Source organism: Hippocampus bargibanti, linkage group LG06, assembly GCF_051943395.1.
Source record: "Hippocampus bargibanti isolate YZ-2025 linkage group LG06, ASM5194339v1, whole genome shotgun sequence".
Classification (NCBI taxonomy): Eukaryota; Metazoa; Chordata; class Actinopteri; order Syngnathiformes; family Syngnathidae; genus Hippocampus; species Hippocampus bargibanti.
This window is the reverse complement of record NC_142739.1, coordinates 6265540-6293168: the sequence shown is the minus strand read 5'-3', so window position 1 is coordinate 6293168 and position 27629 is coordinate 6265540. Positions and strand designations below refer to the sequence as shown.

General features: G+C 41.7%; 1 protein-coding gene across 1 annotated transcript in view; it reads left to right on the top strand.

Moving 5' to 3' along the window:
- Positions 1-12142: 12142 nt before the first annotated feature.
- The window catches only part of LOC148896256 (B-cell receptor CD22-like), a 36025-nt gene continuing 20538 nt past the window's right edge, over positions 12143-27629 (top strand). Inside the window, exons 1-11 of the mRNA XM_088997844.1 lie at positions 12143-12235; positions 12337-12396; positions 13227-13325; positions 16692-16803; positions 17079-17224; positions 17383-17503; positions 17595-17731; positions 24509-24631; positions 24829-24975; positions 26129-26234; positions 26860-27023. Of these exons, the coding sequence (XP_088853970.1) occupies positions 12348-12396; positions 13227-13325; positions 16692-16803; positions 17079-17224; positions 17383-17503; positions 17595-17731; positions 24509-24631; positions 24829-24975; positions 26129-26234; positions 26860-27023 (1204 nt within the window). The 5' untranslated portion in view covers positions 12143-12235; positions 12337-12347. The remainder of the gene's footprint in view (positions 12236-12336; positions 12397-13226; positions 13326-16691; positions 16804-17078; positions 17225-17382; positions 17504-17594; positions 17732-24508; positions 24632-24828; positions 24976-26128; positions 26235-26859; positions 27024-27629) is intronic.

The window sequence follows — 27629 nt, the reverse complement described above, 5'->3', positions numbered from 1 at the left end:
GAGGAAAAGACGACACGAGACAACCGTGTTAATCAGCTTCACACGGCAGCATTTATGACAACTGCGCATGCGTGAGCTGAGCCTACATCGCCTTCCTCTGTTCCATTCACAGGCGCGTAGCGCCCTCTTCTGACTTGGTAGTCTAATTGAATAACGTACAGTAACGGAGGTCGTTTCTAACCCCCTACACCTAGCTATAGTGAATCTCTCATTTGTTGTTTTTACACTGTACTCATGCGCTTGTCCCACACTAACTGCTTTTATGAAAGTGGCGGCTTTATTGCGCTTAAGGTGGGGAAAAGCTAGTCTAATCGATTTCAAGAGCTTTTCTGTATCCCCTGCTTGTGTCTCATTAGAGAGGCTATCTAACACAAGACGCTCAATGACATTAAACCCTATGATAGGACACTGTTGCTGGTCACCTTTTCATACTAAAAGTGGTACAAGTAGCCCTGGATCATTAGCACCAAGTTTAAATGGTATCTCAAGCCATCCTACATAAGGCATATCCGTTCCATTAGCTGCCACAATATTGAGAGTATTATCAGGGTCAATAAACTCATTCACATTTTTCAATGACACGTCAGGTAAGTTCGTTTGTTTCCATAACTCATCTACAGCACACACCTGGGACCCCGAGTCCCAGAGTGCTTCAACCCTTTTGTTACTCAAAAAGCACCGAATAAGACATTTCTTTCCCACTAACTCCCTGACTGAAGGTAATTTGCCACACTGTTTCTTATCTGTACGCTCGACAAATGACTGCTTATGTCTCTTCTGAACGGGGCCACATGTGTGGGGCTTACATTCCATTTTCATAGCACCACTGTAACACTGGGACCTATCTGTCTCTGTGGTCACACCATGTCCACTGGGGTAACCCTTTCTAGTTTAAAGCATGGTTCCTGGCTGAGTTCTGTGCTTTGCAGCCTGCTCTGAAATGTTCACTACTTCCACATTTAAAACAGTGCTGACAATATTCTTCACCTGTCTGAATACAAGAATAACACCTGGGCTGAGGGCGACGGGGCATGTAGTACTGCTGAGGGGTGAACCGCTGCTGGAACTGTGCTGCCCCCCTCATCGACCTGGGACCTGGTGCTGGGTGGTACTGCTGAAGAGCTAATGGGGAGTGCTGGGTGTAGTATTGCCTGGCTGGTGGATCTACCTGATATGGTGAAGGTGGAGTGAATACGACCTGTTCACGGTAGTGGTCAGGCAGGCGTTCAGGTCCTCCGCTGGTGGGCTGAGAAGTGGCTGTTGGTTTCTGAATAGACACCTCTGATAGAGTGGCTGCCTTTCCAGCAGCTCCTGTGTTTTGCTTTACTACTTTCATTTCTTTCGTCACTTTGCTTCTGTGAAATGTAAATTTCTCCACTGTGAGACTAATAAAGGCAAATCCAATCCAATCCAATAGTCTCTTTGATCTGGGACACTTCTGCCCGCAGCTCCTTTAAAAGCAGCATCTCTGACATCATCTCTTTGATCTCTGAAAGGAGTTCATTCGGCACAGTAACAGGATTCTGCTTTAAGACTGTCTTCTTCCCAATCAGGGCTGGTGTGTCATCGAACTGGACAGTGTTCACTGTTGTCACCCATGCAGCAGCATTTTTCTTTTTTTCCTGTCGCTCCTTTTCATTTGCACATGCCATGTTTAATTTTTCTAACAGTACTTCATCTAATGTGGTGGTTAGCAGGAGGAAAGGTTGCATGTCACTCTTTACATTGTCACTCTGTAAACCCGTCAGAACTGTGTGCAGTAATAAACACTGGACCAATGTAGGATCATACTTCACCCCTGATTCGGCCTCTTGATATGCAAAAAGAATCATTTGACAAAGACCCATCGCACGGAATAGAAAGTTCTGCGGGGACTCTTTATTAGTCTGCACTTCCGATGAGAGCTGCTTGTACAATTCAGTGGCTCCTGTCTCCTGATAGTGAAATCGGAGAATCCTTCGTAAAGAAGGTAGGGTGAGGTTTTCTTTCCCTTCGAGGTAGCTTCTCAACTGCAGACCTGGTGTTATGGCACGAACCACTGCATCAATGATCTCATCCCCGTGGTAGCCTTTACTGAGCCCACTTTCTATCTGTCTGACCAAATTAGGAAATGTGAGTTTATCTTTTTGTCCGAGCTCACCTATTTGTCCAGATATTTTGAAATCTTTGCGCCAGGGGGCAGTGTCTGGGGGCACTATGCTTCTCTTTCGCACTGCATCTTCACCTTTTTCACTTGGTTTGGCTATTCCTAGTTCAAAATCTTTTATACTTTCAATCAAGTCCTTTACACGTAGCAAATCTGACATTCCTCCATCTTCTAGATCTAATTCAGCTCTTTCAATGTAGTTTGACACAATATTAATTAGTTGGCCTCGAGTCTTTCCTGTAGTTTGCTTTCTTTTCAGTACAGATATTTGGATTTCAGCACATAACTCTGACAACTGTTGAAAATTCAGTCCAAATAACTGGCCTTTGATGTCCAACTGTAATTCCTCTAACTCCATTTTCGAGAGGGTACACACAGTTCAACTGGCCGGATTCACGTCATAGTCTTCCAGTGCCCTCTAGTGGTGGATGTACGCACAGAGATGCAACCAGAGCACATGTAGAAAAAAAACAGTAAACTGCGACGCCACTCCGACTGGGTTGATTTGGGATATTCGGTGCGAGCTTCTACCCACGGCGAGTAGACAACACTCGAACGCAAATATCCCAGCGGTGCCTCCAAAATGTTGCGCTCTCCACTATGGATAAGGCAGATACGGTGTTGTGGGATCCAGAAAAAAACCACAAGGCAAGCAGTGCGATACGTCTTGACTCAACAGTGGTTTACTTCGAATGCTCAGATGTAATGCAAACGTATGCGCACAACAATTTCCTGTCCAACGATCTAAATCTGTCCGACACGAAACACTAACCGAAGCAGGCGTTCCTTGTTTAAATAACCATTTTCGATATATATCATTTGTAAACCAATAGAACTACGCGAATGTAACCAAAATATGAAATAAGATACTTTACAACCTGTCACACAGGCTGACAGACAATGTTACACATGAATCTCCTTGGACCATGATGTTTGCAGATGACATTGTGATCTGTAGCGAGAACAGGGAACAGGTGGTGGAGAAACTACAGATGTGGAGATATGCCCTGGAAAGGAGAGGAATGAAGATCAGTCGCAGCAAGACGGAATATATGTGTGTGAATGAGAGGGATCCAAGTGCAAGAGTGATGCTACAGGGGGAAGAGATAAAGAAGGTGGAGGATTTTAAGCACTTGAGGTAAACTGTCCAGAGCAATGGAGAGTGTGGAAAAGAGGCGAAGAAGCGTGTCCAGGCAGGCTGGAGCGGCTGGAGAAAAATGTCAGGTGTGATGTGTGATAGAAGGCTTTCAGCTAGGATGAAAGGAAAAGTGTATAAAACAGTGGTGAGGCCAGCCATGATGTTTGGACTGCAGACAGTGCCACTGAAGAAAAGACAGGAAGCAGAGCTGGAGAGAAAGTCAGAGAGGCCAGACTGAGACTGGCTTGGACATGTCCAGAGGAGAGAGAGCGACTATATCGAGAGAAGGATGCTGAGCCTTGAACTGCCAGGCAGGAGACCGAGAGGAAGACCGAAGAGTTTATGGATGTGGTCAAAGAGGACATGAAGGTAGCTGGTGTGAGAGAAGAGGATGCACAAAACCAGGATAGATGAAGGACATTGATTCGCTGTGGCGACCACGGAAGGGAAAAGCCGAAAGAAAAAGAAGAAGATGTGGGTCTGGTTGGGCCCCTCCCTCCTTCTTAGGTTTGCACACATCTCCTCACTATAGTCGATCGGACCACTTACAGACAGGAAACAATTCATTGAAGTTGTTGTTGTTGTTGTTCCCCTGTCTTCCACGACCTCGGCAGATATAGCCCGCGGGTTTCTCTCATCCTGGGTCACGCGTTTCGGCACGCCATCCGATATCACCTCGGACAGGGGCCCCCAGTTTGTGTGGAAGCTCTGGTCGGCCATGGCACAGTCCTTGCGTGTGGAGCAGGTGCACTGCACTATGGCCTTCCACCCAGAGGCTAACGGGATGTGCAAACATTTTCACTGCTCGCTTAAAGCCGCGCTACGGGCCGCAGTATTGGACGGTAACTGAGACGACCCTCTTCCGTGGGTCCTGCTCGGGCTTCTTTTGGCCTCAGAGTTAGTGCTTCCTCAGCCACTGCGGTTTCCCGGTGAATTTCTGCCTGAAGTTTCGGTGCACCTTCTTTCCCCGTTTCTGCCAGGAGAGCCCCTAACTCTAGCACCAGTTCACCATTTTGTTCCGAAAAGTGTTTGTACCGTCTGCACTGAGGTCAGACCGGTTTGTCTTTGTGCACCACAATTCCCATACAATGGCCCGTTTAGAGTGCTTGAACATGGTGGAAAGAGTTTCGTGTTCAATATGGGTTGGCGATGGGAGTACGTTTCCTTAGACAGGCTCAAACCAGCTCATTTGCCGGCCCAGGTCCCACGCCATGGACGGCCTCTGAAACCTCCAGTCTCACTTCAGCATGCCAGTGTTGCGTGTTGTTCCCCCACTCGGGTCTCACCTGGGTCACCTACTTGAAAAAGTTCACCTGTGCCACCGAAAGAAGGATGGTGTTGCACTTTCCAATGCTTGTTGAGATCCATTTGTTAGCAGTTGGAATAAAGATGTGCTACAGTCAGTCCTGTGTGCTCCTTCCTCTACCGCTACACAGTCAGCATTGATTTAGGTAGAGTGCATTTCAAAAGGGATCTGAGATACTGACTCGCATGTTCAAATTGATCACGTTTATAGCAGCACTTGAAGCTATGGGCTTGTAGAGATCTGTACTATGCTACACCTGAAAATCCAAACTGTCTTTTTAGAATAGAAAGACATGACTGAAAAAGCTGATTTTGGAACATCAAATGGCATTCCAGGCAGCAGAATAAAATGACATGCGCAGAACAGCTCACCAGGGAGCCATCTGGGAGGCATCCTAATTAGATGCCAAGCCACCTCATCTTGGTTCTCTCAACGTGGATGAGAAGGAACTCAATGATTAGTCCCTCCCGGATGACGGATCTTCTCACCCTATCTCTGGAGGAAAGCCGGGACACCCTGCAGGGGAAATTGATTTTGGTCGTTTGCATTTATTCAGGATCTTCTTTCAGGCACAACATACAATATACTATACAAGGCATTGTATGGTAGACCCCAATATACCGGTCAGCTAATCTTAAAATGGGTATCAACATGTTAACAAGAAAAGTCAAAGAAAAATGCTCCATTATATTCATTTGGCTTTTGTTTTAATTCAAAGTGATTTTAGTAGAGATGCTGGGATGAGACCCAAACCCTTTTGTGATTTTGCCTGTCGCCACTAGACGGAGTAACAGAAGGGTGGAGATGGGCGGCAGCCAAATGCTTCGACTCAGAATAACCAGTAGACGTGACTCACGCTGCGGAGAAGGCCACAGCAGCCACAGACTCATCTCTGGCAAGCGCATAAATGAAACATCACAGTTTGTGAATGGGATTCGAATAATTGCATAGCGCTACAAGGACTTCCAAATTGTTCGATACTATTACAATTGTGCAATATAAGTATCTAGTTTATCTTAGTTCTTTTTGAAGTGTGGTGTATGAAGATATTATTGACAAGCTCCAAAGGTTTCATGAAGAAAAATCTCCTTTCTCACTACCCCACCCCCCATATTTCCAACTTGCTGCAGTGATTTTCTTGGCCACAGTCCCACTCATCAAATCACCGTGCAGAGAGCCTAAAAGGCAGCACAAAAACAACATACCACCTTGTCAGAAATGATTGTAACTCTGATCCTGATCATTCTTGCCCAGACTTCCCCCATGGAGAGGTCCACTCAGCATGAAGGCTAACATATGTTGGACAGGCGTTATATGATTGTGTGGACTCATTCCAACGACGGAGAGCCTCGGGCATTTAGAGTGTAATCTGCGTGCCCTGGAATAACAGCCAAATAGCACATTACACAACATATAGAATGGCAGTGGAGAAAACTATGAGTAGACGCCTTGGATGCAAACTGCCGACAGGAAGTGTTTTGCAACAGTGGAAAAATCTTCTCGTCACACTTCATCTGTGGTGAGGAGATGGATACCGTCCCCACCATAAACGTTGGATATGCTGTCATACATTTCTCCCCTCACATTTTTGTGGATTTTTCTTCCTCATTCTTGTCCGTCCGACAAGCATATGTCAAAAACGGTCCCCATTTTGCTCTTTCCCTCCTTCAGTGTGTTTGGTGCTTGTTCCCTCCGTCAAGAGTTAATGTTTGAATCGGCTTTCCTTGGATTGTTCTTTTTTTTTGTTGAAATTGGACAGATGTGGCAAACATGTCAAAAAAGAAACGATGAAAACAATGAATAGGAAGTGATTTAGTTTTGTTTTTGACTTTTGAGTGTCCTTGACACACACTGGACTACAAAAAAAGCAACACAAGACTGATTATATGGTGTTTCTGACAGATTATTTGACAGTGCTAGAATTATTCTTGTGTGTGAAAAGTGTGTGTGGGGATGGGTTATTCGCATGCCCGATCTGCTCAGAAAATGGCCTGGGCCACCATTGGTAAATGTGGAACCTGTTTCATATTTCCAGTCACAAATCCTCATGTGTCGGGTAAACACAGAAGTCTCCTGAGCTTCAAGCTCCGCATTTGTGACGTGAAACATAAAAGTAGCCAAATAAGAAGGAACCTGAAGCTCACACTCGTACCGGATTGTTCAATCTTTTTTCCAGTCAAGTCACATTTATTTCATTGACGAAAACCACACAAGGTCATGATAATGTGAAAAAAAAGCTTATTTTAACAATTAAGTGTTATATTTCAGCTCGATGGTCAAGTGGTTAGTGCATCAACCTCACAGTGCAGAGATCTTCAGTTCAAGCCCCACTCCGGCTTCCCTGTGTGGAGTTTACATGTTCTTCCTGGGCCCATGTAGGTTTTCTCCTGGTCCGCCGGTTTCCTCCCACATTCCAAAAACATGCATGGCCGCTAACACTTCAAATTACCCCTTGGTGTGAATGTGGGTTCAAACTTTTTTTCACTGCGATTGGCTGGCAACCAGTTCACGGTGTCCCCCACCTACTGCCTGAAGAGGGATACGCTCCAGCACCCCCTGCTAACCTAGTGAGGATTAAGCGGTACGGATAATGAATGAATGAATGAATGAATGAATGAATGAATGCACGGTCAGGGTCGATTTTCTTTTCTGTGTGAGAGCTGTTTTTTTCCCTCTCTGTTGTATGCACTCTTGCAATATTTTAGCAATTCTCTTTTCCTTCTAGGATTTTTGTATACTAGTTCCAAAATCATGTAAATGGCTTTTTTTCTGCTCAATATGTCGCTCGACGTAATCGATAGCTGATATTAAGTCCGTATTTTTCCTTCTGAAAATTTGCTTTCAATTTGAGCTTTGATTTATGTTTTGTAGAGCAGACCTTTCTCACTCGAAAAAGAAAATAGCTCACCCAGTTTCACTACTTATTCTTCTATTTGCACAGACTCAGACAACCATTCAAACAAAAAAACGCAGTTCATTCTAATATGGGTATAGGGAGTCGAGTGTCACATTCACTGCCCGTTCATTTCGCCAAATTAAAGGATGAGCATTAGTGTTACTTATCGGTGCCACAATGTTATTGTAAAATGCAGAGAACATGTGCGTGTACTGCCAAAACTGTGATTGGCTGCATAGCGTCATTACATCATCTCATGTGATTAGCTGGACTCACTCACTGAAGTACACAGCAAATTCATTCCGAAAAAAATTAATGCTATGTAATTAATTTGCACTGCGCTTGGTTTTCTTCTGCACTGAGAGCATGTGACCAAAGCGAGGTTACGCAGCTTAGCGAGAAGATTGATATAAACGTAAAATTAAATGAAATATACCTTTTGTTGTATTGCCTCGCGCCTCAAACCCTGTTGTCTTGAAGCATCAAGCAATTTGCTAGCTGCTTCTATTCTCTACCACTATGGAAGTGTTCTACACAATTACAATATCAGGCGATAGACCGTCAATGCATATATATTGGATAATTTCCCATGGCACACCTGACAATATCTTGCGGCACACCAGTATGCCACGGCACATGGTTTGAAAAACACTGGTCTACACCATGTACAGTAAATATTGGAAGAACATAGACTTGGTTCATTGTGTGCGTATTTTACACTTTAAAATGTTGTTAAGATGTAAAAGTCATTGTAAATTTGACAAAACCAAGCACCGAGTTGACAACAACCTGAGATGGGGAACATAAGTCTTATGATATGGACTGGACGCTGATTTAATGACTTAATACGCACTCTCAGGCTGCCACGTTGGACTATATTTTCAAGTTGTAGCCACAGCAAACTTATCAACTGACAATTGCGTTGTAGAACCACTGCTGCAAATGCAAGGTCAACACTTAAGTCGTTGAGGAAGGGTAGTGAATGCCGAACTCCAAAGAGTGCCACACAGTGTTATTTTAGCCACTTTCATAATAATCAGAAAAACCACATCTATATTGCCCTGGCGGCTATCACAACATCCATTTTTGGGGCCAATTTTGTTCAAATGGAAGTCCACACCACACTCCACACCCATAACCAGACTAACCAGACTACTCTGCACTTGATATATTATCACTCTTGATGAACACCTGACTGACGACCAGTGGACTTTCCCTTTTTTCTCCACTGCAACCCTACCACATCACCTCTTTTATTCCCTATGCTTCAGATTCACTCTTTCCTCTCTGTTTGTGGTCACTCACACTTAATCGAGCGCCCTTCATCTGTTTCTCTTCATTCGTTTAGCTAGGTCTGCTTCTGATTAAGATTACATCAGGCTTTGACCTATTAGTGTGTTGTGATCCTTTTGAAGTCATTCTGTGGTTACAGGTTAAGCTCAAAGCCCACCATTCTCCCGACTTCATGCAATGCATACTGAATTCAGAGGAGGAACTCTGCTGTGGGTTCGAAAATGTTCAATACTAGAATTAAATTACACCCCCTCCCCTCTTAGGGACACAGTATCGTTAAATCATACAAATGTTTCTGTCATGTGGGGTCTCACAAAAATTAAGTCTGCCTGCGACCCATTTTGGGTCCAAACCTAAAATCCAACCTAGCAATCTGTGAACTGGAATAAGTTTTTCATTTAACCTCATATCCTGAGGATTTTTATTATTTTCCTAAGGTGACTTTCCCAAACCAAAGAATTTCTGTTCCTTATTAGGCTAACATTTCAAAGTCAAGCTGAGTTCTCACTCACTAAACATTATGCAGATGTTACTGAGAAAGTACCACTTTTTTAAGACCAAAATGAGGAACAGATAAGCATTTATTAAATAACTTTGCCGTCATTAAAAGACTAATATGCTATAATGAACACATACAAAATGGCTTCCATTTCCAGATGTTGATCACAAAACAGTTTCTCTAAATAAAATTCAGTCCAGCTTCTCGTTGCACTTTGACCACTTTACCGATCACTTTTTGGTTTAATGGTGGACTTATAGAGGCCAATCATGACGCTAAAATGACATCTATTTAACCACAATGTCACAGACCTGAATGTGAAAGTCATTTACTTTCATCAGACGAAATGGACACGGTTGACTGAAAGGTCTTTCCAACTCCTCACGTCTGGTATGGGCTGAATTTTCTACATTTTCTAAATTGAGCAGGGGAGGAGCAGACTCATCAGACACCTGCTCGGAGTGTTTATATTAAAGGAGCAGTATATGTACAAATATTCGACTGAAAGAAATCATTTAGATTTAACACTCGCTTGTGTAAGAAGAAATGTGTTGTATTTACATGTACTGGCATTTGTGCAGAGCTTTAAAAGAACACACACATATATATATGTATATATCCACAATAACATGAATAGCTAAAATGGGGGTGTAATATTGCACTTTTTATCTCTCAACCATTGTGACAGTACTTTTCTCAGACGACTCCTGAGAATTTAAATGGAATTTCTGCTTTTTGTTTTCTTTTTCCACTTTTATTGTGTAAAGTATTTTGTTTCCCTCTGGAACTGATTAGAAAAGGTGCAACATAGACTTTAATGTAGAGTGAATGTTTGATTTGTGTCTCAGTCAAATGGCCTGAAACACCACTTCGGTTGGATGCTAATGTCACTCTGCAGATGTGAATAAAATCTGATCATATGTCAAAGTTAATAGCCAGCCGTGCAGCTCCAAGAGAATCAGCCCATGCAGATTGAAAACTTCATCCCCCACTTTCACTCAGGGCTTTCCCAACAGTCAAAGGGTGTGAAAAACAAAATAAACCACATCTGTCAAAAGACAGATGACAGCAAAGAAAGCTGTCCATGGTGCCCCAATAGTATAGTATTTGGTACTGACATTAAGTTGGTACTGAGTCTTTGTAGCATCCAAGTCATTTTCAAATATTGAAAAAAATGTGTGACGGTTACTTTTCTTTCTTCTAGAAGCCAAGTTCCTCATAAAAAGCAAGTGTAAATTAAAATTAAAATATAAAATTATTATTATTTTATGTTTGGGCATTATTTTCTTTCATGTTTAACTTAAATTATATTCTGTTTAAATATGAATTAAACAGGTTTCTGTTGAGAGCATCTGATTGGCTAAGAGAAAGCAGGAAGTGGTTGTGTTGCCGAATCAGGAGTATTCCCCAACATGCTTTGGTGCAGTCTTTTTTATTTCCATTCAATAAAATCGCATGCAAAGTATTCCATCTCTCATTTTGCCATTCTTAAAGTAGATCTATCCATTATAAATAACAAACCCTTCAACTTATTATGGTTCATGTACTTTAGTTATGTTGTCTATAAGACATGCGTATGTGGAAGTGTCGCGGCTTGGAATTGAAGCAGATTTCCATTGGACAGGAGATGTGACAATCTCTTTACATCAATTGATAATAATAATAATAATAATAATAATAATAATAATAATAATAATATAAGCGCCTTTCAAAACTCTCAAGGTCACTTTACAGTCACAGGATAAGTTTTTCTGTGGGTGAGCAGCGACAGCCACACGCGCCAGCGTTCACTTAACCCACACATATAAAGCTAACTAGCCAGCTAATAGATAGCTAACCGCTAGCTAGCTAACCAGCCAGATATCTAATAGATAGCTCGCTAGATAGCTGGCGAGCCAGCTAAATAACTAATAGATCGCAAATAGCTAGCAAATAAAGTGCTCTCAAGGACATTTTACAGTCACAGACAAGCATAGATACAATAATCATTTTAAATTTATGTTACAGCTTTGTGCTTGCTTTCCACATTTAGCTTGTAGCAGACATTGCACCATGGCGTCCTTGATCCACTGGTGAAAAGGATCCTCTCATCTTTCAGCTCGAACTGCTTCACACAACTACGAGGGAGAAGAAAGTGCTGAAGATTGGATTGTCTGTGTCTTTTGTGTTCTGTCACATTATATGTTATTTTGTTATTTTGTTGTTGTTTTGACTTCAAGATGGCACCGCGAGAGTGGCTGCCTTTCCAGCAGCTTCCTTTCTTTTCCTTTCCTCTTCCTTTCATAACTTTGCTGTAATGTACATTTCTCCACTGCGAGACTAAAAAAGGCTAATCCAAGATAAAAAGATTGTGTAAATTGCGGCAATTTGTCTATAATATACGGAGATATTCACAACAAATCAGTACAAGTTTACTTTGCCTGGAGTATATAAAAAACATACTTCCACAGTTACACTGACAAAAGAGCAGAATGTGTGATACAAATGAATAGTTTTTTGTAAGATCCAAGCTAACCGTGTGAAATGTCAAATTTTCACAACATAAACAACACCAACTAGTCAACAAATGTCTTGTACAAACGTTTTTTTGCAGCCAGAGAAATGGTCAATGAGCGCTTTGAACGCTATTTCTTCATTCACCGACAGACACACCAACAGAAACAGTTGAAGGGGTTCGGTATCTTGCTCAAGGACATTTCGGCATCATTGCGGGAATGGAACCGAGAACCACTCTTTCAACAACTTCTTTGACCCGGAATACATGGCAATAAGGGATTATGGGCGTGCAAATTCACTGAAACAATTTTCTCCTTCTCCTCCCTCTTTACCCTCCTCTCCTCCCAACCCTCCTCTTCCTCGAATGATTCACATCACCAAGGTGCTCTCCTTACTGTGAAAACAACTCCCATCTTCGTTCAAGTGGAATAGAGTTGAATGAAAAAATTGTAATTTTAAAGGTGAGTGGTGATTTTTTTTTTGGTATGAAAGTAGCGTGATGCAATTTATTGTATTTTTTCTTTTTTTCTGCTGCCACATCTTTTCTTCTGTGATATTTTAGAGCCCGCGGAGATGTTGGCCGGTGCATTTCTTCTGGCTACAATACTAACAACTTTAGCAGGTAGGTGAAAATTGCTGCCCACTATCAGATTCGATAACTAAATTTCAAATTTTAATGAGATAATGACATTTTATTGGGTGGCATCAGGTATGGGAATGTGAGTTGAGTATTGATTGACAAGTGGTTTATTCTTTGTGAATTTCAATAATGTCGTCAAACATTTGGCCATGGCCTTGTACAGCACAATTAATCAGAAATGTAGCAATAATCTAAGTCTGACTCAATATCGGTTTATAAAGGTCCTGCAGCCAGGTGCCCTTGCCTTTACACTTAGGTTATTTATAAGTATTGATTGCCTTTTTCTGCAAGCTCGTCACCCCTGCAGGCTGCGAGCAGCATGGAATGTCACCATGAATATCAATTCATCAATTTGATTTGATACTGTTTGGCGCTTTATTCTCCAAGGGGTCATATTTTCACTTGTGTGTTTTGGAACAGACTATACTATTTAGTCCTGGAGTATATATTTCAAACCGGAAATCTCCCAAACCCCATTTCTCGCGTGAAGAAAAACATAAAAAAATGTGTCCTCTGTTAAATTGTCATCGTTGAAAAAGACAATAACGGGCACAGTCAATGTAAGTGATGTAAAGGTCTTCAATATTCTTCCCGTTTTGCTACTTCAAAAAAAAAAGATTTCTAAATGGCCCATCATCTTGGTAGTCCGTATGAATATATTAAGAGTGAGCTTTTGATATGGAATATATCCCAGCTGGACCGAAAGGATGGATAGATAGAGCTTCAGCAAAACACCAAATCCATTGGTGAACTTCTGGCTATTAATAGAATTGCACATGCTGGTGTTGACAAAGTATATTATTGTGCTGCAGGAGGCCAAAGCCGGTGGAGTGTGTCCTTTTTCCGAAGAGAGATTTGCGTGTGGGCAGGAACCACAGTCACACTGCCATGTCGCTATAACTATCCATCAGGTATCTCAGTAGATTTTACATATTTTGACTTTGCTGGACTTGATATTTACAGTGAGACCTTGGCTTTCGAACTTAATTGGTTGCCAGACAGAGTGTGTAAGGTGAAAAGTGTGTATCCCATTTTTTTCCCCCATAGGAAACCATTGAAATGAGAATAATCCGTTCCCAGGTTTCCATAAAATATAATTTTCAACTAAATAAGCCTTAAAACTACACACAACTTACCTTATTCTATATATAATATAATAAATACAGTAAAGTCTCGTTATATCGATATCGGATATATCGATAGTCCCGGTTATATCGATATTTATTTCTATGCACGCACGGAGAAAATTACATGCAAACAGGGTCGGATATATCGATAGTCCCGGTTATATCGTTATATTTGTTCGGACTCCCTTGAATATCGATATAACGAGACTTTACTGTATAATAAATGTGCTATTGTATTGTAATGAAAGAAATACACTGCAGTGTCAAATAAAGTCACTTTATTTACATTTGTCGTGGTCATTGATGGCTTGATGGAATGGCGTTGGAGGTTGGAGGTCAGAGGGAATTGCTGTTTGGAAAGAGACACATATTACATGTCCAAACCATCTCAGTCTGGCCTCTCTGACTTTCTCTCCAAAGCCTCTAATATGAGTTGTTCCTCTAATGTACTCATTCTAATGTACTTTCGACTTGCTTTGAAGAATAAGAACACCTTTATTCGTCTCACAGGATGGCTTGACTTTTTTGAATACCGATAGTTTTACACCATTCACTTGGTTTAAGCACACTTAAAACATATTAAAAGACACATTTTAAAGTTTTCATCTGTACCCAGTGGTGGGCCGTCAGAGCCAGCAAGGCCTTCTCTGCTGGCCTAACATAATCAGACATCATTATCATAATTATAATAAAAGTCAATTTCATTAAAAAACTATTTTTTCTAAATATATATATAATTACATACTGTTTTCTTGATGTTAAATTATATCCATTTGGTTATGCTCCTTTCAGTGTTGTGGTTTTAGGTCAGAGTTTTTAATCCAATCAGAAATTAGCTAGCTTGTGTCGCCAGGCTGTATGAAATCTGACCGACGCCTTCAGAATCAAAAGTGAGGGCGTCTGTGCGCTGTACATGAACGGGCACATGTAGTTGATAGATAGTGGCGATAGCCAATCAGATCACGAGTTGGCACAGTAAGGCCAGCTAGAGGGCCTCGCGTTGAACATGACGTACGCGTCCTGTGATTGGATACTCACTTTACCTCAGCCCTCAGCGGACGCAGCGCTATGCAAATCAACCAAGCTACAACAGATCAGACCCGGAAACTTTAGCAGAAAAACCAAGTATATCTACTCGCTTTTTTAACCCACAATGGCTGAAGGAGAGGACAACTCGCTGTCGCATGTAGGCCTATTCTCAAGAACAAATGAAAAAAGATTTGTTTACTTTTATTTTCAACAAATAGTTCGTTTTGTGAACGTCTTGTTGTTTTTCTTATATTAAACTGACATTTTGTAATTTAGCGTAAAATCTTTTTAAAGATTGCATATTCTTGGTGGACTTAATAAAACTTTGTGGACAATTGAGTTTAAATTTCCTTTTATTTTTAACTGTTTGCAGTCACAGACAAGTATCAATACAATAATAAATACAATACAATTCTAAATAGAAACGAGAGATAGAGCTACACAGAAAATGTAATTTTAAATAGGTGGGTTTTGAGATGAGATTTGAAGTTGAGAAGAGAATCGATGTTACGAATGTTGGGAAGAAGTGAGTTCCAGAGTTTTGGGGCAGGGCAGCTGAAATCTCTGTCCCCCATCGTGCTGAGATGGGCAGGGGGAGGGCACACAGCGGTGGAGGTAGGAAGAGGATCTGAGGGAATTAGAGGGAATAGATATTTTAAGATGGTCAGATAAGTATGTGGGGCAAGGTTATTGATAGCTTTAAATGTATAAAGAAAAAAATTAAAGTTGATTCTATATTTGACCAGTGCCAGTGGAGCTCCTAGAGGATGGGGTGATGTGGTGAAAGTTATGGTGATGATCCGGGCTGAAGAATTCTGGACTAGTCGAAGTTTGTGGAGATGTTTCTGAGGGATACCAAGGAGAAGTGAATTGCAACAGTCAATCCGGGAGGTGACAAGACCATGAACAAGGATAGCAGTGGTGTGAGGGGTGAGCGACGGGCGAAGACGATTGATATTGCGTAGTTGGAAGTACGCAGATCGGGTTAAGTTATTTATATGGGACATCTAGGTTTTTGACCTGATGAGATGGAGAAACGGTTATATTGTCAATAGTAAGAGAGAAACTGTTAGCTTTGCTCAAGGTGGATTTGGTACCAACGAGGAGAATTTCATTTTTTTCGCTGTTAAGTTTGAGGAAGTTATGGGTAAACCAGGATTTAATTTCAGAGAGGCAAAGTGAAAGGGAAGAAGATGGAAGAGAGGTGTCTGCTTTGCTGGTCGGTTTGCTGGAGAGATAAAGCTGGGTGTCATCCGCAAAGCAATGAAAGTGTATACCAAATTTACAGAGAATATTGCCAAGGGGAAGAAGATAGGTGTAAAAGAGGAGCGGTCCCAGGACAGAGCCATGGAGCACACCAGAAGATCCAGGAGAGGACTGTGAAGTGAAGGAGTTTATTTGAATGAACTGAAAGCGGCCAGAGAGGTAAGAGTGGAACCAGCGTAGGGGCAATTCCTATGGAGGAAAGTCTGTCAAGGAGGATGGGATAAAAAAAATGGTGTCAAAAGCTGCAGTGAGGTCAAGAAATACGAGGATGGAGAGTTAACCGGCATCAGCTGGAGATCATTCGTGACTTTTAAGAAAGCTGATTCTGTACTGTGGTGGGGTCGGAAACCAGATTGGAATGGTTTGTTAAATAAATCTGAGAAATGTGACTGGGTCATTTAAAATAAATCGATACAATAAGTACAAAATGAAGTTTTTGCTCCACATTTTTTTATTTATTTTTTTTTTTACTTCAAGATGTTTGTGAGTAACTTGTGTCGCAATTAAAGAAATGTTATGGACAAAAGTTTGACTTCAAAAGTATTTTAATGAGAGCTAGCATTGCCTGAGTGAGTGCACACAAAATTAGATGAAAAAGTTCACTTATATTGTCAATTATATTGTCAATTATGATACAATTCCTAATTTTAATTGGGATATTTTTCCCACGGTTTGTAGCAATTGCTGTTTTGTGTTTTCTGTGCCAAGCCGGGTCAAGAGGCATCTTTTGATAGCTCATAGAGAAATAAATGCTGGAATCATAAAGGTTAGGATATGAATATGTTGAATAGTATTATTTTGTGATTTTTTTTGCCTTTTTTAATTTGTATTTATTTAGTTTTTTTGCCTTCTTAGGTCACACGGTGAAGCAGATCATGTGGTTTCGTGTATCAGCAGACGGTCAAAGGGAGTTCGCCCATCACACGGACCGAAACCAAATCAGCCTGTCTTATCGTGGACGCACACGGTGAGGCCATTGGAAAGTAAAAAGAGATAAATCAATATAAGAACGGCAGAATACACAAATTCCACACAAGATGGCCTAAGTTTAGATTGAAATACTGAACCCGTGAGGCAAATGTGCTTACCACCAATATTCCGTGCTGCTCAATCTTCTTCATTCCTGTGGGTCCATTGACCAAGTGTTCCAAAGCTTCCAGCCACGTAGTATCAAGTTAAAAAAAGAAAACGGATGCATGCATCTATGGTATGCATGTCTAACACAATTACTGTGCATTGTAGCTACATCGACGGAAGCTACTCAAGCTGTTCGGTCCAAATTCGGGCTGTCAAGCTGAGTGATGCAGGCCAGTACCATTTCAGGTTCGAGACAGATCAACCACTGGGACGATGGACCTCGCCAGACACAATCACTCTCGATGTAACAGGTTGTTTTTTTTGCCAACTAATAGTGCTGAATCAGCTGTGACAGACACAATTGATGAAACTCAAGACGTCTGTGCAAGCAATGCTTTTCTTGCCAGACATTCACACAATACTTCACTTTGACTTTTTTTCTGTGAATGTGGCCATGGCCATGTGCCAGACCTCCAGGTACAGCTGCATCCAAAAAGGCCAGCCAACATGTTTGGCTTTGCAGAGACTGTGTTTGTCGGCTGCCAAGCCACAGGATGTGCTGCCCCAGGAAGGAGCCTCGCGTTGTACAGGTGAGCGTGTGCGAGTATGTTACCTCCTCATCAAATGTGGCTATCAAAAGCAGAAAAACAAAAGTAATGTCACAATATAATTTCTACACAGGGATGGTCGAAATCTGGGTACCTACGACAAATGGATGAAAATCAAACGCTTTGACCGAGTGCACGTTGGCATGTATATCTGTCGACCGATCCCACCAAAGAATGTGCAGTCCCCACCACTCTCTCTGGCTATCGGCCGTAAGTCATTGCAGACTAACCACACCAACTTTAGTTTTTCTTGCTTGTGTTTTAGCTTGTAATTCTTTGTAGAATTACTAAATATATAAACAATGAGTATTTTTTTTAGATATGAGTTTGGCCAAAGTGGGCAACACAGTGACCGAGTGCTTATTTCTCAGCTTTATTTACAGACATGTTTGATAGGTGTCAACAAACAGTGTAAAGAATATCGGAGGAAATAGTAGCTTCCCAATCATGAACGCAAATGCACAAATTAATAGTAGTGTGCTGTCGGTGTGACAGAGGAATTCAAGGTGGAGGATGGACTCCACCAGGGGTCAGCTCTGAGCCCCTTCTTATTCGCGATGGTGATGGACAGACAATGTTAGACACTTGGACCACGATGTTTGCAGATAGCATTGTGATCTATAGCGAGAACAGGGAACAGGTGGGGGAGAAACTAGAGATGTGGAGGTAATGACAGGGATCCAAGTACAGTACAAGAGTGATGCTACAGGGAGAAGAGATAGAGAAGGTGGAGGATTTTAAGTATTTGGGGTCAACTGTCCTGAGCAATGGCGATTGATGAAAAGAGGTGAAGAAGCGTGTCCAGGCAGGCTGGAGCGGCTGGTGAAAAATGTCAGGTATGATGTGTGATAGAAGGGTTTCAGCTTGGATGAAAGGAAAAATGTATAAAACAGTGGTGAGGCCAGCCATGATGTTTGGACTGGAGACAGTGCCACTGAAGAAAAGACAGGGAGCAGTGCTGGAGGTAGCAGAGCTGAAGATGTTGAGGTTTTCTTTGGGAGTGACCAGGTGGATAGCATCAGGAATGAGTACATTAGAGGGACATCTCCAGTGACGTGCTGTGAGGTTCATGGCTGGTGAGGCATTGACGTCATCACAGTAAGATTTACAAACATATGAACTCCACAGAGGAGCTTATTCACCATTTGATTGGCAACAGTTAACATGTTTTGTTTAACATGTTATGTCAGCATTCTTTATATGCTGTAGACAAACTGTCGCATAGAAAAAATGAATTAAAAAATGTTATTATCGTGTTACTTTTACTTAGAAATGAAGTCCAAGTCTCTCTATCGCAATGGTGATCACTGACAGTGAAGAAAGTCGTCCTAGATCAGTCCTGTTCCGACTGTATATTTTCAGTCTTTTGTGCTGAGAATGATGGCTCCACTGATGCTGTCGTAGCTGGAACAGTGAGCACGATCTGGAGCAACTTTGCCGCTTCAGTAATAGTTTCAATTTCTTGGCTTCTGGAATAGTTTCAATGTGTTGGCCAAAAAGCTGAGAAGCTGTCCAGGAGATTTACATTCATCCCTCACCGTTTGTGAGCTATAAAGTCCGGTGTTGGTCTTCCTTTAATTCTTATCTCCTGCTTCGATTGAAAGTCCAGTTTAGAAAATTCTTTCAATTTAGATATGTAATCCACCATTCTGAAAATAAGGCCAAGCAACACGAAAGAATGACTGGATGGTTGGACTTAACTTGCTAACTCTTTACTGTAGCTTGTTCTCATTAACTCTATGATTCTGCAGCCGAGGAGTCGCAAGAAGAATGTCTAATCACAAGCGCCCCCTGTCATGAGACTAGACGTCACTGGACATCTCATATTAGAGGCTTTGGAGAGAAATTCAGAGAGGCCAGACTGAGATGGTTTGGACATTGGAAAATTCTTTTAATTTAGATATGTCATCCACCATTCTGAAAATAAGGCCAAGCAACACGAAAGAATGACTGGATGGTTGGACTTAATTTGCTAACTCACTCTTGATTGAAAGCGAGTGACTATATCAGGAGAAGGATGCTGAGCCTTGAACTGCCAGGCAGGAGACCTAGTGGATGTTGTCAAAGAGGACATTAAGGTAGCTGGTGTGAGAGAAGAGGATGCACAAAACCGGGTTAGATGGAGGACACTGATTTGCTGTGGTGACCCCATAAGGCAGGGGTGTCAAACATACGGCCCGCGGGCCGGAACCGGCCCCCAAGGAGGTTCAATCAGGCCCGCAGGATAATTTGAAAGTGGAAAAATGCATAAAAGACATGGAATTGATATTTTTAATTCGCTGCAATTCATGGCTTATCCTCTAAGGGGCACACTCGTTCCATCAGATTAGAAGACACGCCGCATCACTGAGGCAGACTCAAAACAGCAGACGGTGTCAATGCGCCATCTACTGCTTGTTACGACGTTGTTAATACTTTGGTCTCTGCCTCTCCGCTACACCCTCATTAGCCAAAATGTCGTTATCCAAACGGAGAAAAGTAGATAAGGAATGTAGAATTTTCAAAGAAAAATGGACCACGTCCGATTTATATACAGAGATGCACGCAAAACCTTTGTGCTTGGTGTGTTTGCAACAAGTTTCGGTATTGAAGGAATATAATATTCGACGCCACTACGAGACTCATCACAGCGAAAGATATGACGGGTTGCAAGGACAACTGAGAAGAGAAAAGATTAACGAATTGCTGGCGGGTCTGAGGAAACAGCAGTCAACTTTCATCCGGAGCCGAGAATTCAATGAAGCAGCAGTAAAAGCCAGCTACCTAATTGCTAGTGAAATAGTATCAGCATCGAAGCCGTATTTCGACATTTCGACTGTGACTTCGTTAAACGATGCATGATGAAGGCGGCTGAACTTGTATGTTCCGAGAAGCGAAAAGGACAGAGGAATTCAAGGTGGAGGATGGACTCCACCAGGGGTCAGCTCTGAGCCCCTTCTTATTCGCGATGGTGATGGACAGACAATGTTAGACACTTGGACCACGATGTTTGCAGATAGCATTGTGATCTATAGCGAGGACAGGGAACAGGTGGGGGAGAAACTAGAGATGTGGAGGTAATGACAGGGATCCAAGTACAGTACAAGAGTGATGCTACAGGGAGAAGAGATAGAGAAGGTGGAGGATTTTAAGTATTTGGGGTCAACTGTCCTGAGCAATGGCGATTGACAAAAAGAGGTGAAGAAGCGTGTCCAGGCAGGCTGGAGCGGCTGGTGAAAAATGTCAGGTATGATGTGTGATAGAAGGGTTTCAGCTAGGATGAAAGGAAAAATGTATAAAACAGCGGTGAGGCCATCCAGCCATGATGTTTGGACTGGAGACAGTGCCACTGAAGAAAAGACAGGAAGCAGTGCTGGAGGTAGCAGAGCTGAAGATGTTGAGGTTTTCTTTGGGAGTGACCAGGTGGATAGCATCAGGAATGAGTACATTAGAGGGACATCTCCAGTGACGTGCTGTGAGGTTCATGGCTGGTGAGGCATTGACGTCATCACAGTAAGATTTACAAACATATGAACTCCACAGAGGAGCTTATTCACCATTTGATTGGCAACAGTTAACATGTTTTGTTTAACATGTTATGTCAGCATTCTTTATATGCTGTAGACAAACTGTCGCATAGAAAAAATGAATTAAAAAATGTTATTATCGTGTTACTTTTACTTAGAAATGAAGTCCAAGTCTCTCTGTCGCAATGGTGATCACTGACAGTGAAGAAAGTCGTCCTAGATCAGTCCTGTTCCGACTGTATATTTTCAGTCTTTTGTGCTGAGAATGACGGCTCCACTGATGCTGTCGTAGCTGGAACAGTGAGCACGATCTGGAGCAACTTTGCCGCTTCAGGAATAGTTTCAATTTCTTGGCTTCTGGAATAGTTTCAATGTGTTGGCCAAAAAGCTGAGAAGCTGTCCAGGAGATTTACATTCATCCCTCACCGTTTGTGAGCTATAAAGTCCGGTGTTGGTCTTCCTTTAATTCTTATCTCCTGCTTCGATTGAAAGTCCAGTTTAGAAAATTCTTTCAATTTAGATATGTAATCCACCATTCTGAAAATAAGGCCAAGCAACACGAAAGAATGACTGGATGGTTGGACTTAACTTGCTAACTCTTTACTGTAGCTTGTTCTCATTAACTCTATGATTCTGCAGCCGAGGAGTCGCAAGAAGAATCTCTAATCACAAGCGCCCCCTGTCATGAGACTAGACGTCACTGGACATCTCATATTAGAGGCTTTGGAGAGAAATTCAGAGAGGCCAGACTGAGATGGTTTGGACATTGGAAAATTCTTTCAATTTAGATATGTCATCCACCATTCTAAAAATAAGGCCAAGCAACACGAAAGAATGACTGGATGGTTGGACTTAATTTGCTAACTTGCTCTTGATTGAGAGCGAGTGACTATATTGGGAGAAGGAAGCTGAGCCTTGAACTGCCAGGCAGGAGACCTAGTGGATGTTGTCAAAGAGGACATTAAGGGAGCTGGTGTGAGAGAAGAGGATGCACAAAACCGGGTTAGATGGAGGACACTGATTTGCTGTGGTGACCCCATAAGGTAGGGGTGTCAAACATACGGCCCGCGGGCCGGAACCGGCCCCCAAGGAGGTTCAATCAGGCCCGCAGGATAATTTGAAAGTGGAAAAATGCATAAAAGACATGGAATTGATATTTTTAAATCGCAATTCATGGCTTATCCTCTAAGGGGCACACTCGTTCCATCAGATTAGAAGACACGCCGCATCACTGAGGCAGACTCAAAAGAGCAGACGGTGTCAATGCGCCATCTACTGCTTGTTACGACGTTGTTAATACTTTGGTCTCTGCCTCTCCGCTACACCCTCATTAGCCAAAATGTCGTTATCCAAACGGAGAAAAGTAGATAAGGAATGTAGAATTTTCAAAGAAAAATGGACCACGTCCTATTTATATACAGAGATGCACGCAAAACCTTTGTGCTTGGTGTGTTTGCAACAAGTTTCGGTATTGAAGGAATATAATATTCGACGCCACTACGAGACTCATCACAGCGAAAGATATGACGGGTTGCAAGGACAACTGAGAAGAGAAAAGATTAACGAATTGCTGGCGGGTCTGAGGAAACAGCAGTCAACTTTCATCCGGAGCCGAGAATTCAATGAAGCAGCGGTAAAAGCCAGCTACCTAATTGCTAGTGAAATAGTATTAGCATCGAAGCCGTATTTCGACATTTCGACTGTGACTTCGTTAAACGATGCATGATGAAGGCGGCTGAACTTGTATGTTCCGAGAAGCGACAAGCTTTTGCCAATATTAGCCCGACGAGGAATACTATAGCAGAGAGGATTTATTGCATTTTCCGTGGCAATTGACGAGAGCACTGACATCACAGCCGTGGCCCAACTGGCCATATTTATTCGAGGAGTTGATGAGACATTGACTGTTACTGAAGAGTTTCTTGAGTTGGTGCCAATGATGGACACCACAACAGCCAAGGACATTTTCGGCTCTGTCGTTGCTGTATTGGACAGAGTTGGAGTGGACCGGTCCCGCGTTGTCAGCCTGGCTACAGACGGCGCGTGATCCATGTTCGGAAAGAAAGCAGGTGTCGCGACAAAGTTCAAAGACAAAGTACAAGCCCTTAATGGAGGAGATTGTTTCTGGACATTTCACTGTATTTTGCACCAGGAGGCATTGTGTCGCAAGTCGCTGAAAATGGACCACGTCATGGAGGTGGTTGTTCGCACTGTAAATTTCATCCGGTCCAGAGGTCTGAACCATCGTCAGTTTGACAAACTTCTCAGCAACATTACCCACAGCCTGCCATAGCACACTTTAATGTTAGTCAGCAGGTTAACAGCAGTACTGTTCATACAACTCCATAAATTTTCAGTATGTATTGTATGTGTATGTATGTTTCATGTACGAAGTTTACAGATTTACAGGACAGGTGAACACTTTCTTCATTACACATTTAAAATCACTCTCCGTTTGTAAGGTGTACGCAGGGATTACATTTAGATTTTATATGCGTATGTGTAAGTGGTTTAAAAATTCCCTTCCTTTAAAAGTTTCATTTAATCTTAAAGTGTATTACTATATTTTTCAGTACCAATTAAAGTTTTGTGCCTTTGTACAATCAGTGGGATCAGTTGCAATGCATATTTGTGAATGATAAAAGTAAATTGCACATTTCTCTAAGGAAATATGAGGTGTTTCATGAAATGTTTTGAAAAAGGATAGTTCATTAAATGTCAATATTTTCCTAATGTTCTTGTGCTTCTTTACACCAAAACAAAGGAAATACATGATATTTTTTCTATTTTTAGCAGAGTATGGTATAATTTTAATGGTCCGGCCCACTTGACATCTCCCTAGGCCGTATGTGGCCCGCGATGCGAAATGAGGTTGACACCCCTGCCATAAGGGAAAAGCCAAAAGGAAAAGAAAAAGAAGTGATCCAAATCCACATTGCCTTCCGTGTTTCGCACATGGATGGATGTACGAGTGGGCCCGACGGCCCGACCGACCGACGTCCCGACCGACCGACAGACAGACAGACAGACGACAGACAGACAGACAGTTAGATAGAAATGCTGGTGCGCCTGGCTGCCGTTGCTCACCTTCAGAAAAAAAATGTTGTTCTTATCCTGTACCTGTAAAATGTCCTTGAGTTTTGAAAGGAGCTTATAAATATAATACTATATTATTATTATTATTATTATTATTATTATTATTATTATTATTATTATTATTATTATTATTATTATTATTATTATAGGCACATGCAGCAATGCATATTAGGCTAACCAAAGACTCAATTGTGGTCAGAACGTGGGTGTGATATTCTTGGTGACCAGTCCAGAGAGGGCCTCACCTCTCACTTTAAATCAGTTGTGACAGGTTCCAGCTCACCCACAATACTATCGAGGACACCTACTTTAGTAAAATTGACAGATGGGTGACGAATGCAACATTATTCATCATTTAACCACTTTTTTTCTTTCTTTCCATTAGATGCTCCTCGTTCTACCTCCATCCAAATTTCTCCTTTAGGAATGGTGTCAGAGGGATCGTCGGTCACTCTTTCGTGCAGCAGTGAAGGAGCTCCACCGGTAGAGAGCTTTGCCTGGTTCAAAGGTATGACAGAATCTAATGAGTCAATGGTGGAGAACCACACTGCTTCGTGGAGGCACCTGATCCTGGATACAAAATATTAATTCATCAAAATCATTTTGTTGAATTGGATCTCTAATTGTCTCAGCTGCAGAGTTAATAAAAACTTCAAAAGACACAGATGAGTATTGATGTGTCTCACATGAGTGTTCTCTTCACAGACATGGACACTGGAAGCATTACAGATAATTTGGGGCCTCAACTCCACCTTTCTCACCTCAAATACACAGACGCAGGAGAGTACTTCTGTGTAGCGCGGAACTCCCTCGGAACCGAACGGTCAAAATCATTTCTTCTCAATGTGACATGTACGTGCCGACATCATTCACGAGTTAAGATTTTGGGGTCCAACAGTCATTGTTTAAATGTTTTTAAAATACTGTAACTTAAAGAAACAATGTGTTTAATTTGCGGGACTAAGTTACTAGCGTATGTGTATACAAATTAGTTGTTGAGTTTTTATTACAATACATTCACACTGCTAACTAAAAAAGTGTAAAATCAATCAAAAATACACCAAAATTCAGCTACTAGGATTTCTACAGCTTCGACACGTTCAAATGTCAGTCAGAAATTGTGAATACTCATTCTGAGAATGAGTGTTAAATTTAGTTGTGTATTTTAATGATCGATTTGAGCTGTTCTTTTCCAGAGGAAAATGTTTACTATAAACTTACATATAAAAATGTGAAAAAAAGGAATTAAAATGACTGAACTTTGTCTAATCCACACATGGTCAAAACCACCATTTACATTTATTTTAGCTGAGTCTTGAGAGTGGGAGTGACACGTGCCAACCAAGTGGGCATCGAGCTGAATACTGAGAAATAGTGTAACTACAAACAAACAAAACTGATTGGCTTATTTTGTTACCTTTTGCATTTCAAACCTCTATCTATATAGAATCATAAATGGAGACCTTTAACCCAGTCACAGACTTAATTTTAAGTAGCGGCTGTAAGTAAAGAATCTGCTTAAAATTAGGTATCAAGTAGACAGAATGAACTTAGTACAACGACAGTCTCAGACTTGTTACTTTTTTTGCATAAAACAGTGCCATGAAAAAAAAATATTTTTGAAAAAATGTCCAATGTCATTTTGATGACATTGGACTTTTGGTATTGTTCCTCCAAATTCTACATGCCTCTCAGTGGACATGAAAGGGGGTTGGGTGATTGCATTCCCAAGCACATTAGCCAAGCTGACCCAGAAGTACAAAACTGCACATTGAAAAACGTTTGCGCTGGAACGCAAATGATTTTTTTATCCTATACTGTAATCACACAATGGAAGGCATTTGGGCATGAAGCTCAAAATTGAGCACAGAAGGTTTATATTGTTTGTAAATTGACGAGGTTCAGGGACTCGTCGTTGGAGCCGGCCGGCTGTCCAATCTGAGCAATTGGGAGCCTCGTTTCGTGGGGTAACCAAGTCCGACAGCCATTCTTTGTCTGTTTTCAGTCTCACCCAAACACACACGTGTGCTGATAACACCGACTGGTGACATTCGAGAAGGCTCCGATGTAAACCTCAGCTGTGTTAGCCGTGCCCATCCCCCCATCAGAAGGTGGTATTTCATTATCACGATCCACAAAATGCTCATTGTATCTCTGCCATTGTGTCTGTTTTGCATTTTATTGTTGTAGTTGTCTCATTTGTATTTTGTCTTGAATTTGGGCTGAGTAATATGGACTGTATTTAACTCATTCGCTGCCATTCGCAAATGTATTCGGGAATTGAAAACCATGACGTGGAGCGCCATTCCAGAATTTATTTGGGTTTTGGTTTTTCTTGTGGGGGGTGCCGATAAAGCAATGTTTTTCCCTCCCACAAGGGGACAGCATTTGCCTTTTGTACAGCCGCCCCCAATTCAAGCTCAGATAACTCCAGACCCATATAACTGATGAATTCACTATTTTTTCTTCTGAAAAAGAGAGTCTAAGGTTTCTTATGCTGTATTGAATGTTTATGTAGTCCCCAAACCCAATATTTTATGGGTCCTGCAATTTGAGTGAAAATGACAAAACCCTGGCACTGCAGTGGATATATTTTTGCACATCATCTGGCAGGGAATGAGTTAAATTGGGTATTTTTCAAATGGAAGAAGTTGAAAATGAAAAGTTACCCTGGCTTGACCAAGACATCATTGCTCAGTCCCACAAAGCACTTTTATCATCCTCATCTTTCTTTAGGCATGCTTGGTATCGCATCCAAGGAGACCAGATGCTAGCAAAAGGAAGCGTCCAGAATTTGACATTCCCTTCTGTGCGTGCTCACCACGCTGGTCTGTACTACTGCATGGTCTGGAACCAATTAGGACACCAAACCTCTCATAGCACCGTTCTCACTGTGCTGTGTAAGTTGTGCTTTTGTGTGTTTGGTTAGAGCCACGCTTGTTCACTGAGGCAACATGATTCAGAGACAAGCCTGGAGTTATGTGTCACTTGTCAGATTGTGTAGCTCTCCTCAATCACAGTCTCCCATTTCATTTGTGTCTGTTCAATAGCTACAGATATCTTGTTTGGGAATTTTGGTTCATTCATCCAGTAGATGTTTTGTCCGGTTTCATATTCTCTGCTGGCAGAATGGTGGACCTTTTGCAGTCTGCATGATTTGCATGTTGCATCCATGTGTTTGTGTGAGTTTTGTGCGGGTAATCTAGCTTCCCTCCCTCATCAAAAAGTAGTCATGTTCATTCAAATTAAATCAAGACTCTAAATCAGGGCTGTCCAAACTTTATTCTGCAAGGCCAATTAATTTAATTGGGCCAATTTGAATTGTTTTCACTCAATTTTTTCTCCACACTACAACAAATCAAGCAACTAATTTCACATTGTTATTGTTGGGATAATTCGCGATACGAACATCTTTAAACATCGCCTTCTAATCTTTGTTCCCTTACATGATGTCACATCTACATTACGTCACATCGTATCGCGTCACACACTGTGCGCCATATAAA